Source organism: Nanorana parkeri, unplaced genomic scaffold, assembly GCF_000935625.1.
Source record: "Nanorana parkeri isolate BGI_ZX_2015 unplaced genomic scaffold, ASM93562v1 scaffold215, whole genome shotgun sequence".
Classification (NCBI taxonomy): Eukaryota; Metazoa; Chordata; class Amphibia; order Anura; family Dicroglossidae; genus Nanorana; species Nanorana parkeri.
Genome location: NW_017306483.1, coordinates 1,391,575 through 1,409,147, shown reverse-complemented (window position 1 = coordinate 1,409,147; position 17,573 = coordinate 1,391,575). Strand labels below are relative to the sequence as shown.

The following is a 17,573-nucleotide window of genomic DNA, read 5'->3' as shown; positions in this document are numbered from 1 at the left end:
TTCCTGACTGCAGGGAGGGCCTAAATACCCTCCCAGGAAGTACCAGGTGATGGGATGATCACTCACAGCCTGGGCACACCCGCAGGTGAGTACTGGAACTGCAGGTCCCAGCTCCACCCAGTGGTGGTCTGGTTCCTGACAGTTCCTGGCTGCCTGGAGACACCCGCAGGCGAGCACAGGAACTGCAGGACCTGGCTCCAGCGCCACCTGGGGGTGCTCTGGATCCTGACAATCAGTCAGTGACATAACAGTCAGTTTCCTTCCACACTTCAGACCGGAATCCCAAAACAGCAAGAAGGGTTGCAGGGGTGACCTGCGGATGGCGTTGCGTAAATCAAAGTATCAAAGTAGTCACCCACACACAAAGGTCCAACATGTAAAACGCATGTAAAACATGTAAACAGTATATCGTATCACCAGTGGACAGCAAATGTTCACTGGCTGTCCACTGGTGATACCGTGTATGTTTAACGTCTGAATAAAGGCGTTTCACACGTTGGACCTCAGTGTGCGGGTAACTACTTTGATACTCAGATATAACTCATACTAACTTGTTTTTCTTTTCCCAGACTCTATTACAATGACTACCACACAGAATTCCTATTTCTCAAGTGATGGAGCAATGACCCTCTGGGGCTCCCTAGAGGTGGAAGACATTCAGACACTGGCAGCCCACAATGATTCACGGAAGATTGAATTCAAGCAAAGCTGGTCAAAGGGGAGCCTGAGTGACATAGAATGGATGATTTACGACATGTTTTTAAAACGTTACTTGGAATTTTTTGAAATACACGTGAGAGAAATCATTGAAGGCATTGGGTTGAAAGGTAAGAGATTAGATTGCAATAGAAATAGATTGTAGCAATTAGATTGAATTAAAGGAGGCATCCAACTACAAAAAATATGGGGAATGACAATGTTAATCTTCATCAGAAGTAAAATGATTAAAGAGACACTGTAAAATAACAGCACTTCCTGGTACTGGAGCGACCCAACAAGGGAGCGGAGAAAAGGTGTGCATACCTTGCTGAAGGAGGGAGCTATTACTCTTCCTGAGTGGGCAGGTGACTTTATTTGATTGACTAGGACTCATTGTAGTATTTTTCAGCGATGGTTGAGCATGCATGGTACTGGTCTAACTTCAGGGGAGGACTGAGAACCTCTGGTCCACAGGGCCAAACACAGCCAAATAGCCCTTTCATGGTACAGATTTCTGTGGGCTAATGAAAGAGTACCATGCATTGTGTGCCATAGTGCTGCACTAATTGGTGGGCATGATGAAAGAAGAGTGTTTCTGAAGGACATGGTTTATTGTGACACACCTTTTAACATCTTCCAGCGTCAGCTTTGCAGCGCTCAACAATTGGTCACATGACATCTCAGAGCCTCAAAGGAATTTGCTGGAAGATTTGCCTTAGACACTAGAGATGTAGGTCTGAAAGGAAAGCAGGTAGCTATATAATGCCCAGCAAGTGTCACTGACTCTGATTCCTGCTCTGATTAATATATTTAATTTAAGCATATTTTATTAGTACTGGCCTTAGGGGGAAAGGTAACCATCCTCCCCTGTCTTGCCTTTTATTGTGGACTTTGGAGAACCAAGTGGCTCTTTAAAGGAACACCATCACTGGTTTGCAGCAGCAACCTCCTTTTAGGCATAAGTGGCTCTCATATAAACCTTTGGCTTAGTCTTCCAAAAAGCAAGGAGTCACTGTTCTTATTTATTCACTTGTATGTGTACATTTCAGCTTGAGCTATTGGGGGGTGTAAACAACATGATTTTTCCAACAGTTACAGAGCACCTGTTAAGCATATGTAAACACGCCTAGAGCTAGATGAAACAGGGAAGCATGAAACAAGCACACAGTTGTATCTGCTGGATGGATAAAACACTACTTATTATTTGTGTGGAATATTTTGTTAGAATTTATTGAAATTGTGTGTATTTTCATTATGATCACAAAACCCATATTCACTCCCTGTAATAGACTAAAGTAGATCTAAAGCCAATTTCCAAAATCTCATAATATTTAAATAATTAATGCAATTGCCAAAGTTCTAAGTCTCTAGCTTTCATTGAAACAATTTCAGGTGATTCTGCCCCAGAGACACCCCTGGTGGAGACTACACACAGCTATGCTGACACACATTGTTCAGGCTTGATCCACTATCAGGAAGCCGGCTTAGAGCAATGATGTGCACATAAAACTGGGGCATGGGCATACTGTATAGACTGGAATTGGTTGAAAGAGGCTAGAGAAGATCTTTAGCACAAAAGTGAAAACAGATGTAGTGCTCACCCCCGAAGGAGCCGCAGTATCTTACAGGTTCTTCTGTCCCACACCAGGATAAATCACCCAGACTAGATCCAGAGCACATCAACACACCTTGTGGGTTTTTCTTATAGAAGTGTTACTGAGTAAACTATGGTTTGTTATTACAGACATTAGATAGCTATAGTTACAATAAAATTCTGCGCTCTTGGAAAAGTTAAGCTAAGATATTTAAATAGTGATCCTAAAGCTGCTATGAAAATAGTGTATGTGATGTGTAAGTGCTAACACAGCGCTATAGGTTTAAATGAAATAAATGCTTCTATAAAGAAATATATGTGGTTTAAATAATAAAAATAACCTTATTACGAAAAAATAAGTGGGTTTCACCCCAGTAAAAGGTCTTCAAGGAGACCTATAAAATATCTAATGTTTTAAGTGATCCAATGTGACACAAAGTGTCTGAAAAAAACGTGTTTAGTGTTAATACATAACAATCAGAGCAAAAGGCTCCTAGATAGATACAATGTGACAGGATATCAGAAATAACAAAAATAACAAAAATAAATCGAAAATCTTCAAAACATTAATATATCTCGTTAATGAGTGAAAATGCAAATCATTAAATAAATGAAAAATGTTCCATTGAAAAGCAGTGGTGTTGCGATTTGATGCAAATATTTCCTCCAAAATCTCAGTCCGTGGTGTGAATAGCAAATAGATGCAAGATAGAAAATATACAGCAACTCTTCCTCGCCCGATCTGCGGCCCCCCCAAGTAATGGTTACTCACCAGATGGTGTGTGGAAATCAAGTCCCTCTCAGAGGTGTGGGTCTGGTCCCTCAGCTCTCCCACCGATACGTGCAGGACTCCCCCGGCAATGGAGCGGATACCGGCAGGTATCTTCACTAGCCGCGCTGCAGCGGATCCAGCTAATCTTCTACGGCAGGATCCCGGCTCCTTTTGCCCACAAGTTACTGATGTTTTTCTCCCGGTCCCGATGGTAAATCAAAAGGGATTTTTAGAAGAGAAAGACAGCCTTCATGGTGCAGTATGAAGCAGCGACGTTTTATTAAGATAAACAGTTCACATAAATTTTAAAATTGTTTTTCGGCCGGCCCGAATATCAGAGTAACAAACTAACAAACAACACGTGTTGGAAAGACCTTACGGGCAGATCTTAATAAAACTTCGCTGCTTCATACTGCACCATGAAGGCTGTCTTTCTCTTCTAAAAATCCCTTTTGATTTAATATCGGGACCGGGAGAAAAACATCAGTGACTTGTGGGCAAAAGGAGCCGGGATCCTGTCGTAGAAGATTAGCTGGATCCGCTGCAGCGCGGCTAGTGAAGATACCTGCCGGTATCCGCTCCATTGCCGGGGGAGTCCTGCACGTATCAGTGGGAGAGCTGAGGGACCAGACCCACACCTCTGAGAGGGACTTGATTTCCACACACCATCTGGTGAGTAACCATTACTTGGGGGGGCCGCAGATCGGGCGAGGAAGAGTTGCTGTATATTTTCTATCTTGCATCTATTTGCTATTCACACCACGGACTGAGATTTTGGAGGAAATATTTGCATCTAATCGCAACACCACTGCTTTTCAATGGAACATTTTTCATTTATTTAATGATTTGCATTTTCACTCATTAACGAGATATATTAATGTTTTGAAGATTTTCGATTTATTTTTGTTATTTTTGTTATTTCTGATATCCTGTCACATTGTATCTATCTAGGAGCCTTTTGCTCTGATTGTTATGTATTAACACTAAACACGTTTTTTTCAGACACTTTGTGTCACATTGGATCACTTAAAACATTAGATATTTTATAGGTCTCCTTGAAGACCTTTTACTGGGGTGAAACCCACTTATTTTTTCGTAATAAGGTTATTTTTATTATTTAAACCACATATATTTCTTTATAGAAGCATTTATTTCATTTAAACCTACAGCGCTGTGTTAGCACTTACACATTAGATAGCTATAAGCAGTAAATTCAGAATTGGGTATGCATGTAACATAACACATTTAAGCTTTCAGACTGCCCCTCTGCTGCAACGATCTAATCTCAACCATAGACAGCACTAAACTGATTAACAGTAACTCTGTCAAAAAATAGCTAACCATGAAGATGAAGTTTCAGTCTAACCTGGGTCCCTTACCTACTGGTCAGTGGTATTTTACATGGCTAGCTGGCGTTGGGACCCAAGCTTTTTCTTTGAAAAATAATTTGAATTCAGTAATAAAATGGCCAATGGCCTCTCACCACTACTGCAACAGACGAGCCTGGATGGTGATTCCCTCCCTGGCTGACAAAAGAGACATCCCCCTCTCCAGCCGGCTGTTCCCCAGACTTTGTGAAGAGGTATCAATGCAGAAGCAGCTGGTCTCTCTCCATATAACAGCAGCCAGCCACATGGTCCCGGCAGCATCTGATCATTTGGAGAGGCAGCGGTCTCTGTCTATGATACAGCAAGCAAACCCTCCACAGAGGTAGAAATGGTATTTGCTGTCCAGAAGATCATGCAGTCCCTTCAGCGGTGCTCACAGCTATCTCCCAGCAACTACAGCTGTGACAACTACCAGGTCTCTCTTTCCTTGGAGTGATAAATCAGATAGTTCTCCCCCATCCTCTCCCTGCACTCCCAAAGAGGGCTGAGTCCACACTTCCCCCACCCCAGGTTCTAAAAGCCTCCTGGAAGCTGTAGTTTGTTCTGTATAAGATAAACTGTCCCTTCCTCTTTCAACACTATAAGTCCCATTAGTCTCTCTGCCATACAAGTCCTGATGGTAATAATTAACTCTTTACAGAAAGAATGCTCTAGCAATGTAGCAACTATGCAGGGGCTACAGAGTACTTTATTTAAAAAAATGGTGAAAACAAAGGGATTAGATCTGTTTTCGTTTGGCCTCTTCGCTCAACGCATATAGCTGCACCAATGCATAACTTTCAGAAGTCTAAAATATTACCACTTATAATAACTGAGAACCAATTCCCCTCAGGTGCCTTCTTAATCCAGTGCTGGGCAAGATGTTCCTCATCTATGGATGATATCAATGATTTCACTTACAGAGTGGCCATGGATGGAGAAGACCTGGTGTCCTTAAATATCACCGAGGGTGTGTGGGTCGCTGGCAATGCCCCTCACTCTCAGGATGTACAGAGGGTCATGCAGAAGGATGAAGTCACAACCATGTCCCTTAAAAACATACTGATAAGAAACTGCTATTCAATGGCGCTCATATATTCAGTGGTGGGGAAGGAAGCTTATTCAAGAAAGAGTGAGTACTAACAGTGAATGCTTACAGTGTAAACGCAGAAACACAAACCTAATGTATTACAGCTTACCAGCCCTTAGAATTGGTGGCTGTATGATTTTCTTTTTTTCTGGCTTCTTTGCTCTATTTCAACTTGGTGATTCTGCCAGTAACACACTACTTGTCCTAGTCTCAAGTTTATTCACCCTACTGTATGAGGACAACATTCAGTCCAGTTCCAATGGTAATAAGGACATCTAAAGACAACAATACAATCTGACTGAAATAATGAACTGACCAGTTCTGCAGGACTATGGTCAATCTGTGTTTTCTTCCAATAGGCTCCAGTCAATGCCCCCTTCTGGTTGATTGACAGCTGCTCCACCCAGTTAGAAACGGAGCTAGGGACTTCCTGTAAATGTAACTGCCCTTTTTGCTGGACTTCAAGGCCCCTATGTGATAACATATTAGTGCCGTGACAGGTTCTCTTTAAGGTGACATTAGGTGACCCCCTAGTGTCACCTTTGCACTTCAAAAAAGCTATTCAAGTGCAGATCGTGCTTGAACAGCTTTGTCCCCACCTTCTCTACTTCTCTAGCCAGGGAATGACCGCTGAGCTGGAAGTGATGCAATAAGCTTCGCTTCTGGCTCCATTCAGCGGGGGGAACATTGAGGAATAGTTGTTGGCTGGTCTCTCTCCCCACTTCCTGCAAACACCCATGATACTGGTCCCGGGCATGCAGGAGGGGCACTGTTCAGCGGCCTGTGGAAGCAATTAGGAGGCAGCTCAGCTGCTAGAATCAATTTCAATGTAAAGCCAACAGTTGGCTTTAGACAGGTAAACCCACCAGGAGTCTATGTAAAGCAGTGGTAGCAAACCTCCGGCCCTCCAGCTGTGGTGAAACTACAAATCCCATGATGCATCTCTCTTCGGGAGTCATGTCTGTGGCTGTGAGAATCTTGCAAAGCCTCATGGGATTTGTAGTTCCACCACAGCTGGAGGGCCGAAGGTTTGCTACCCCTGATGGAAAGGGACCCTTAGCAAACGCCTAAGAGGTACGTCGCTGGCAGCGAACAGGTTAATGCAAGTCACAGACTTGGATCATATACGTTATTTTTTTTAACTAGTTACATTCTAATGATTTCCCTAAATTAGTCAAATTTACATATATGCTATAAACCAATCTTACATACCAATTACGTATGTCTCCATTACCTCAGTTTTACATTCCTTTCCTGCTTTTGTAACATGGAAACAGCTTTACCAGTGTTATTTTTTTCTATCAATGACTTTCCTCCATATATCTCAGTCCAGCCACAGGTCTACATTACCACAAAATCTAAATGCAGACCAATTATGTGTATTGATTATCTTAGCTGTACATTTCCTTCCTGCTTTATATAACATTGAAACAGCTTTACAAGTGTTATTTTTAAATGACTTTCCTCCATATATCTCAGTCCAGCCACAGGTCCAGATTACCAGCAGCTCTAAATCTGAAACAGAAGTCATCTGTGTGGTGACCGGCTTCTATCCAAAGCCAATCAACATAAGCTTGTGGAATGAGAACAAAATGGAGGATGTGATGTCCACTGGGACTCTACCTAATATGGATGGGACTTACCAGATAACAGTGTTGGCAAATATAAATTCTGCAGAACAGCAAGGTGTCTACTGCCGGGTGGAGCACAGCAGTTTGACAGACCCAATAATAGTACATCTGGGTGAGTAATCCATAAAGTTCTAGACTATGAAATTTTGCTAGAAGAAAGTTATAGAAAGTCAGAAAAAAACAACATTGTTATGAAAGAAATATGATGGTTTTCGTGAACTCCTTTTTGCCAACTCTCTAGCTTTAGCACATCTGAGTCAATGTCCTGGAACAAGCATCCAAGTCAGAAAGTCAACCAAAGTCAGAATTCCTGATGTGTCTACTTGTTGAGCAGTTACCGACTCTAGTGGAACCAAATCATAGACATGACAGTCAGGCAACTAACATTTTCAGAAAGAGAGGTCAGAATGAAAAACATACCTTACATATTCCTTTCATGACAAGTTCTCTTTAAAGTGCAACTGTGCTTTGCCTATACAAAGAAACAGGTTCATTGTAAATTAGCCCTCCCCAGCAGAATATATTTACTTTCCTTTTGCTCCTCTTCCACTCTGTTCCACCATTAAGATCCAAGGAATGACCTGTGTGAGCTACAAGTCAACAGAGCCACAGCTTACACAGGTCTTTGACTTTACATCTGCCAGTGCTGATCAGCCAAGTGTTGTCACTTTGAGTGATAGTCCGGATAAGAGTTGCACTCCTTACAGTGTTACAATTATTATGATGAGTGGGTGCTCATAGTGACCACAAAAGATGGTGCCATGCAATACCAAGATGAAGAGACCTGAAGTCACCAGCACCCAAAAATTTCCCTTTTTACTCTTTTTTTGTGTGAAAAAAGTGACACAAAGTCAAGATGAACTGAACGGTGGCTTCCTTCAACTCCTGGTGCTGAAAGGAGTAGTGGAAACGTTTTGTGCAGCTGGGAAAGGAGATCTGGGAGCCTTTGGCCTGTAGGGTAAATACAACCAAGTGGTATCTTTATGGTAGGGACAGATATCTTTGAGCTGAAGAAAGTGTACCATGCAAAGTGTGCATGGTGCCTCAGTGATTGGTGGCCATGGTAAGAGTTAGATGTTCCTAAAGGATGTGGTTTAGCTTCCTGCAGAATAACCTGAGCACTCGCCCTGATATCCTGTTTTTGGGTGGCTCCTTTACCTTCCAGGGAAATATGGAGACACCCGTGTGTGTGCTAGTAAGCTGTGTGTGTCCTCACAAACATAAAAGCACAACAAGGCAAGTCACTCTCCAGCTCCCTGCTCCTTCTTCCTCCCTCCTGCTTCCTCCCTGCTGCACACTCTGCTATCCCTTTGGGATTGTGCATTAAACAGGAGGTTCATTGAAGCTGAGCTAAGAGAGTTGGAGCTGTATGGAAGCATGATGATTGTAAGTGCTTGGGCAAAAAAAAATGTAAGTAATACTTATATTTGTTTGATCTGGATTCATTATTGAAAAAAAGTTTGAGAGTTTAATATCACTTTAAGTGAACTTCATGTAATATACTTCCTTCTTAGCTGTAGCAGTATTTTCAATTTAGCCGAGAATTACATTTTAACACTGATCTCATTTCATCTCCTCTGCAGATAAGATACATCACTCCCTGATCGGACTGGTCATAGTAATAATAGTTGCTGCTGTGTGTGTGGTTGGACTGGCTTGCCTTGTGAAGTTGTATAAAAAGCGCAGGTAAGACATCGTCACCCAGAGATATCAATGTATTGTGGTGGAAGCTTACAGCAAAACATCCCGTGAAATCCATTCAACCATTACCATACAAACACGAGAAGCCTGAACTTCACAAGATCTTCCCTTTGATTTTAATTCACCACCCAAAATATATATTTTTTTAAAATATATTTGTAGGTGCAGATTGAATATATCAGTCTGGTACATTTCTGTAGTGCTATCTAAAGATTTTTGCTTATGTTTTAATAAGACGTTTTGTCTTTTGTCTAAGGCTGTTTTATTTCCTTCTTTATTTTCTAAATGGCTACTGAAGAAAATGCACACATGTTGAATTGCTTGTGAAAAACAGCTGGTAACATAATAGAAAATTTTGAAATCTTTGATAGATGCTAGGTAACTCAGTCCCTTTAATTCAACTACTATGATGCTATGAAATGTGTTAAAGTTATACTAAACTCAGGAGTTAAATCTCAAAAGTGGATTCAAGTACCCTTACTATTAACAAAAATGTATCTTATTTGTGTATCACTCGGCTGTAGATACTCTGAATTGGTGCTGACACTGTCCTTCCTTCTGGAGGGTGGCTACTTTTGTTCCCCATGGTCCCTGTGTGTGTTGTAAAGTAGCCACCGCTCTAAGCTCACTCCCGTGATGGACTACAATCTCACATTTATTTTACTAATTTGTATTGAGATTGTAGTCCATCATTGGAGTGAGCTTAGAGCGGTGGCTACTTTACAACACACACAGGGACCATGGGGAACAAAAGTAGCCCCCCTCCAGAAGGAAGGACATTTTTAGAGAGGATCTGAGGATCTACAGCCGAGTGATACATATATAAGATATATTTTTATTAATAGTTAAGATACCTGAATGTATTTTTAAGATTTAACTCCTGAGTTTAGTTTCACTTTAAGGCAGATGTTGCTTGTTCAAAAACATGACAGGAGGTGTGAAAGTTTGTTCTTTGGACAATCAGCATCTGCCTTGATCCATTACATGAAACCATGGTGATTGGACTAAGGTAACTGAGTTAGGCTATAAATGCTGGGTAAGTTTATGACAATAATTAGAACTAAAGAGACCACTTGGATGTGTGGTGAAACACTTTCAACATTACAGAACAAGTCCAGTTGAATATGACCAACTTCTACTAGCTATGCCATGACCTGGATAACCGAGAACCTTCACAAGCAACCCTTCCAGTTAACTAAGCAAACTAGATAGAGTGCAAGTAGATGAGCCCAGCTATTGTTCTTCAACAGTGAAAGCAGAGAAGATCCGAAGACATATACAGGTCTATCCACAGAAGGGTGAAGAGTTTGGAGAAGGGAGGAGAAGTGAACAATCTAGGACAACATAGCTGAACTGGAAAGTGAGCCGAATTGGAGAATTTTCCCAAATCAGCTATTTTAGCCTAGATTGTTCACTTCTCCAAACTCTTCACGCTTTTGTGAATAACCCTGTTAATCATTATTATTACACATACGCTTGTACAATCCCACCCTGTGGTATTACAGAGTAGAGAATACCAACATTTGCTTTATAGAGTTGCTTGAGTGTCACCATGATTGAGTTTGTTCTATAAAGATTATTGTAGCTGATCAATGACAGGTACTAACTCAAGTTGTTTGTTGCATTAAACAGAAGATACACATCTGTCAACAGTAGTCCTTTGTAATGACTCCCCTGAAGAACAGATGAGAAAAATGACTGACCGGTGCCAGGCAACAGACAAGAACCGTACACAATTTCACAGCCAATAAAATATACTGTAGAGGCAACCCATGAGTTGTGCTTGCCTCACATGCATTGATTGTGCACTTTGTTTTGTATTTAAAGGTATTTTGTTTGTATATGCTAATTATTTTTCCTCCTCTGCTAAAGTTATGTCCGTTCTCAAATACATTTTAATCATTTTTTTGGCATTCTGTAAAAGACTTGAATCAAAAATGTTTGATCATCCCAATTATTGCCCCCCACCATGAAATATCACAAATTTCCATCCAGTCCCCTCCCTTGTAAGTTAAAGAAAAGAGATTGAAAAACAACGAATGGCTTAGTTTTACTTTTACACCTTTTGGCCAATATCTGTCAGTAAGATTTGCTGTTTGTGTAAAATAGTCCATGTTATATATTTGTTGACCCTGATTGCTTATAAAGCCTAATTTCAGCTCAAAAAAAGAGTTCAGCATTTGGAAAATAAAGCCATTCCCACTGCACCTCTCATCCTAAGATCAGCACTGGATTGCAGAATGGTAAGTCAGCTGTGGACAGCTCCGGTCCTTGCAGATTCACTCCACCCACTTCTTGTGAGCCTATCCACCTGGAGATACGTTATTAGGCCCTCCTGAGATCATAGTAATAAGCTGCAGACAGCAACACCACACCACTATCTGGAGCTATTCTCTGGAGCATTGAAGATCCGCCTACTGCTTGGTAGTCATGTGGCACCACTGGTACAGTCATGTGGCACCACAGGAAAAGGGCCTACGGTGGCACATGACTGTACTAAGAACAGAGAGAAAAAAGGCATACATAACCTTTTTTTTCAAAAGGTGGTGACAGGAAATAGGGGGCTTTAAGCATATTTTATTTTCAAATAGCCAGTTAAAAGGTACCCTGCGACCCCTAACCAGTTACTGCTGTGTGTGGGTTTGAGATGTAAACAAACAAACACTACAGACAGTTAAAACATCTTTTTCTTCATTCTAAGAGCCTCTTCACACACCTGTTTACCCAATGAGAAGCGCTTCTGACGGTGCACACTGACCAATAAGAAGCCCTTCTCATTGGTCAGTGTGATCAGGTGACCATGCTGACCAATGAGTGCTCACAATTTGAAAAGCGAAATTAAAAATCTAGAGCGCCATAGTGTAGTTCTTAAATGATTGGTCGGACCGTCCACCACCCTGGTTCCTCCAGCTTTGGGAATGCAACCTAGCAGTTCGATTTACGCCATCTCAAAGACACAGGATTCTGCTCTTAGCCCCTAAATCATCGATTTCGAGCAAAATACAGGAATCAGGTTATAAACTGTTGAGCAGATGGTACAAAGTAGCGATTTACCCATCCACCTCTCTGCTTTGTTGGAGATGTCTACGAGCACCGGGTTTACTGTTCCACATATCATGGAATGTTCATTGTTGCAACCTTTCTGGCAGAGGGTTTGCGATATCATGATAAAAGTCACTGACTCTGTACTGAAACTGACCCACTCTCTTGCTCTTGCACCTATCTGACTCTTTCATTAGGTCTTATAAATCTTCCCTTTTCATACATTTGATCAACGCGGCCTGTGCTTGTATCCTTCTCAAATGGAAATCTAGAGATCCTCCCTCAGTGTCCATGTGGGTTAACAAAGTAAATGAAATTATGCTCATGGAGGAACTGACACCATTGCTTTATGATAGATTCCAAATATTCAGGATAACCCGGCTCCCATGGATAGATTTTACTGAATTTTCTTCTTTTTAGACTTTATTCGATTCTTGGCCTACTTACATCGCTGGCCCTGGGGTCTCATGCTTTCAGATGTGAGATTGTGTCGGTGGCCTCCTGCCCCGGATGGAACCCTTTTTATTTTCTCATTGCTTATTTTCTTTTCTTATTCCTCTCTCCTTCTCAAACATCCTTTGGCTCTATCTCCTTCTTCTTCCTCTTTTTCTTCTTCTTCTTCCTGTAGCTGCTCTACACCCTTCTTTTTTCATTCTCCTTTTTCTTTTTGTCTACCCTTACGACCTAATTATTCACACTTTCTATAGCTTGAGGTTCTTCGTTGATTTGGTTTTCACAACAGAGATGGTCTAGATATGTACATGGAAATTTGTTAAATATCTGTGCCACTACTCTTGCCTGTTAATTTTTCCATGTTCATTTGGACGTTGATTTACACCGCTTCTCTACATTAATGTACCACTGTGTGTTACTATTCTCCTGTCTTTTTATAAATAAAGAATGGGGGGAAAAATTCAGAGCGCAGGGCTGTGAAACACGGCAGTATGGGGTATGGATAGTACACTTGCGGAGGGGAAGGAGCGTGCGCTTAAAGGTAATTGGGCCAGATTGGATGGGGTAATTCCATTTTCCCAAATTCACCTGGGAAAGTGCATACCCTTCATGTCTTACTGCTACAAAGTCTTGAACCTGATCAAACACAATACAAACTACAGATGACTTGGCAGGGAATGTGCCTCATTCCCAAAGAGCCAATAACCACAAAAAAACAAAAACAAGTCTTCATAGGAGTTTTTTTTTTTTTAGGTACCAAGTATGTGTATTCCAGAATCCTGCTGCACTCCTTACCGGGTATCCCTGTCAGCGTGGGTGCTCAAAGTGACCGTGGATGGCGCCGCCAATACTGAAACTTGTTAAAGATGTCACCAGCACACCATATTGAAGTGAAGAACACGTCTGTTTATTGACGCTTCATGACAAAACAAATAACAACGTTTCAGGGCCCCCCGAAATGTTGTTATTTGTTTTGACATGAAGTGTCAATAAACAGACGTGTTCTTCACTTCAATATGGTGTGCTGGTGACATCTTTATTACATTTTTAGGTACCAAAACACACATCTAAAACCACCCAAGATTGGTTAAGACCAAAACATTGGACTATTCTGAAGTGACCTTCCATGAGCCTAAATCCTATGGAATAAGCTGAAACATGCAGTCTGAAGGAGGCAGCTGGAGGCGTTTCCCCAAGAAGAGTACAGTCAGTGAAACCAAAGCACTCAAAACCGCTTTCTCCAAGTAGTAGAATAGGGTGCTGCGGCTGTCGACGGCTGGCAACTGTCACGATCAAAGTAAGAATTGAGACACCGGCACTCCAATTGCAATTCATAAACCTCTGTTTATTGACGTAAATGCAGCATTAACACACTGCGTGCTACAAGAAGAGTGGGACAAGCTACGGGCTGGCAGGTGCAGAAGTCTCCTTGAGAGTTACAGAAACCACTTGTTTGCAGTGATTGGCTGTAATGGTTGCAGAAAAAAAATATTAAGTTATGGGTCCCATACATTTTTCCCCATGCCATTTTTATTTGTTTTAATATTTAAATTCAGCTTTTTATTAAATATGACAAACAGCGATGGATGACAATTACATCTGTAAGTTTGAAGTTATTTCAGAAAAATTGTGAGAAGCTCACAGTGTGCAGTGAAATCAGAGGAAACAAATTCAGTCCAGGAGAGGAACTTCTTCAACTGTGCAACAAAAAAAAAAAAAACATGGCTGGAATTCAGGGTCTTTCACATGATCACTACCCAGTAGCTGATTGGTTGGTCAGAGGTTAACCACAAGAGCTGTACACTGCCAAAACTGTGCTTCTTCCTCTCCAAAGAGGATCCTCACTTTCTGTTGCTGAACGCGAAGACATAAATCCTTTTCTTCTTAGTTTTTTAATTGCTTTTTTTGTCATAGCACTTTTGGAGACATGAAGGTTCCTATCATTATTTTACCTTTTCTCTTACTCCTGAGCATCACAGCTGCAGGTAAGAAAATAACATGGAACTGCTTTCTATTAATCCAAAGTAACGTCATGAGGCATCACAACTTATATCATCAAGCTGCATCAATTTGTCAAAGCTACCAACAAATATGAGACTTCTAGAACATGAATTCCACATATAGAACCATCTCTTACTGCTATAACCAGGGGCGGCCCGGCCATTGGGCATACTGGGCACTGGCCCAGTGGGCTCGGGCCAGCCCTCTATGCCCGATGGCCTGCCCTGAGAGCACCATTGATCAGAGAACACAGAGCAGCCAGGAAGAACAGACACAGAGGACCCGAGACTGTGCAGGACACCGTGCTGTGCTTGAAAGAACAAGATCACAGAACACCAGAGTCCCAGGGAAAGTGAGCTGAGACAGGGGAGGGGGCGAGGAATCACTGCCAGACACTAAGGAGGGACTGGAGCTCCTCCACCCCGTGCTGGACACGGAGGGGGGGCACAGAGGCCAGACTGAAAGGACATAGGAGCCAGACTGAGGGGAGACAGAGGGGGCCAGACTGAGGGGGGAGACACAGAGGCAAGACTGAGAGGGCCAAGGGGACAAACAGATAGGACATATGGACTAGACTGAGGGAAAACGGGCAAGACTGAGTGTAGATGCACGGGCCAGACTGAGGGGAGACACAAGACCAGACTGAGGGGAGACACAAGACCAGACTGAGGGGAGACACAAGACCAGACTGAGGGGACACAGGGACCAGACTGAGGGGAGACACAAGACCAGACTGAGGGGACACACAGGGACCAGACACTGAGGGGACACACAGGGACCAGACACTGAGGGGACACACAGGGACCAGACACTGAGGGGACACACAGGGACCAGACACTGAGGGGACACACAGGGACCAGACACTGAGGGGACACACAGGGACCAGACATCCTGCATTGTGTGATTATCCTTACCTGAGAGTTATATGCACATTGGCTGCGAATCATCTGAGGAATTTTTTGCACAATCACCATTGTTTGCGTTTGTTTTTTCCTTGGGACTTTTTTTGCCTATATTGCTTTTTTGTATGTGTGTAGATATTTCTTATGCCTCATTTGTTTGAAGGCTCATATATGTGACTCATTTATATATGTTTTAATTTATTAGATATGTATGATTATTAGCTCGGCACAATATTGTTTTTTCACAATTATTAGAATAAGTTGATTAAAATCGACGATGGAAAACGCTGTCAGCGTTTTCCATTGTCGATTCTTCGGCTAACATTTAAATTTCACGTTCGCCGCTCACGCCCGCCTGTTCGCGGCTCCATACACCAGTTACTCTATGCACGCTGCGGACGCCACGCCCACCACGCACACGGCGTGTACCCGCCCACCGCACAAGTCGGATACACGCCCGCAGAGCATACACGCCCGCAGAGCACGCCGCCTCCGCTGCAGTGACTTACAAAGGTTCAGAAACAGGGGGACCTGTTTTAATGTTTCCTGTTTAAAAAAAAAAAAGCGGTACACTGCAGAACACCAGCAGCTATAGAGGAACAACAAATCCCAGCAATAATATATTAAGCACCCTGTATAATGTATTATTGCTGGGATTTGTTGTTCCTCTATAGCTGCTGGTGTTCTCCATTGCGCTGTATAATGTATTATTGCTGGGATTTGTAGTCCTCTATAACTGGTCAGTGGTAATCTGCATTGCGCAGTATAATCATTATACAGAGCAATGCAGAATGGCACCTAGAGGACTACAAATCGCAGCAATAGTACATTATAGTATAATGTTGTACTATTGCTGGCATTTGTTGTATTCCTATGTAGCTGCTGGTATTCTGCATTTCGCCATATAATCATTATACAGCGCATTGCAGAATACCACCAGCTAGAGGACTACAAATCCCAGCAATAATACATTATATACAGCGCAATGCAGAATAACACCAGCCACAGAGGACTACAAATCCCAGCAATAATACATTATATACAGCGCAATGCAGAATAACACCAGCTACAGAGGACTACAAATCCCAGCAATAGTACATTATAGTATAATGTACTATTGCTGCATTCCTCTATAGCTGCTGGTATTCTGCACTGCGCCGCTGTATAATGTACTATATTGCACACCACACTTTTTTTTTTACTTCCACCGCGCCAAGCTTGCTCCCGTGATGGACTACAATCGCAATAGAAACTAGTAGTCCATCACTGGAGCCTTTTTTTTTTTTTATCCGATCAAACTTAGTAATCGGCTAACTAATCGATTATGAAAATAATCGATAGCTGCAGCCCTAGACCAGACTGAGGGGACACGCAGGGACCAGACTGAGGGGACACGCAGGGACCAGACTGAGGGGAGACGCAGGGACCAGACTGAGGGGAGACGCAGGGACCAGACTGAGGGGATACGCAGGGACCAGACTGAGGGGAGACGCAGGGACCGGACTGAGGGGAGACGCAGGGACCGGACTGAGAAGGCACAAGAGCCAGAATGAGGGGGGACACAGGGACCAGACTGAGCAGAGACACAGGGGCCAGACTGAGGGGACACAGGGGCAAGACAGAGGGGAAATACAGGGAAGAGACAGGGGCCAGATTGAGAGGACACATGGGCCAAACTGAGAGGACACAGGGACCAAACTGAGAGGACACATGGACCAGAACAAGAGGAAACACAGGGGCCAGACTGAGGGGAGACACAGGCGGAAGACTGGGAGGACACAGGGGCCAGACTGAGGACACACAGGAGCCAGACTGAGGGGAGACACAGGGGCAAGACTGAGTACACCGGGGCCAAACTGAGAGGACACCTGGACTAGACTGAAGGGACACAGGGGCTGGACTGAGGGGACACAGAGCCAGACAGAGAACACAGGAGCCAGACGGAGGGGACACAGGGCCAGACAGAGGACACAGGAGCCAGACTGAGGGGACACAGGGGCCAGACTGAGGGGACACAGAGGCCAAACTGAGAGGACTCATCGACCACACTGAGGGGAGACATAGGGGCCAGACAGAGGGTAGACACAGGAGCCAGACAGAGGGGACACAGGGACCAAACTGAGAGGAGGCAAAGGTGCCAGACTGAGGAGAGACACAGTGGCAAGACTGAAGGGGAAATACAGGGCAGAGACAGGGGCCGGACTGAGAGGACACAGGGGCCGAACTGAAGTGGACACTTGGACCAGACTAAGGGTACACAGGGGCCAGACTGAGGAGACACAGGGGCCAGACTGAGGAGACACAGGGGCCAGACGGGGGGG

General features: G+C 43.2%; 2 protein-coding genes across 2 annotated transcripts in view; both read left to right on the top strand.

Annotated features, from left to right (window-relative positions):
• Nucleotides 1–319: 319 nt before the first annotated feature.
• Nucleotides 320–8,110, top strand: LOC108786522 (antigen-presenting glycoprotein CD1d-like). Its single transcript, XM_018555840.1, has 5 exons — nt 320–329; nt 570–827; nt 5,286–5,564; nt 7,002–7,265; nt 7,995–8,110. The coding sequence occupies exons 1-5, from the start codon at nt 320–322 to the stop codon at nt 8,108–8,110; spliced, it is 927 nt and encodes a 308-aa protein (XP_018411342.1).
• Nucleotides 8,111–8,176: 66 nt separating this feature from the next.
• LOC108786521 (antigen-presenting glycoprotein CD1d-like) overlaps nt 8,177–17,573 on the top strand; it is a 21,511-nt gene continuing 12,114 nt past the window's right edge. The window contains exons 1-2 of the mRNA XM_018555838.1: nt 8,177–8,216; nt 8,737–8,839. Coding sequence (XP_018411340.1) covers nt 8,177–8,216; nt 8,737–8,839 — 143 coding nt within the window. The remainder of the gene's footprint in view (nt 8,217–8,736; nt 8,840–17,573) is intronic.

Coding starts and splice junctions, on each gene's coding strand:
- LOC108786522 (XM_018555840.1), top strand. Junction 5,565..7,001: donor GGAAGCTTATTCAAGAAAGA/GTGAGTACTAAC, acceptor CATATATCTCAG/TCCAGCCACAGGTCCAGATT. Junction 7,266..7,994: donor CCCAATAATAGTACATCTGG/GTGAGTAATCCA, acceptor GTGTGAAAAAAG/TGACACAAAGTCAAGATGAA.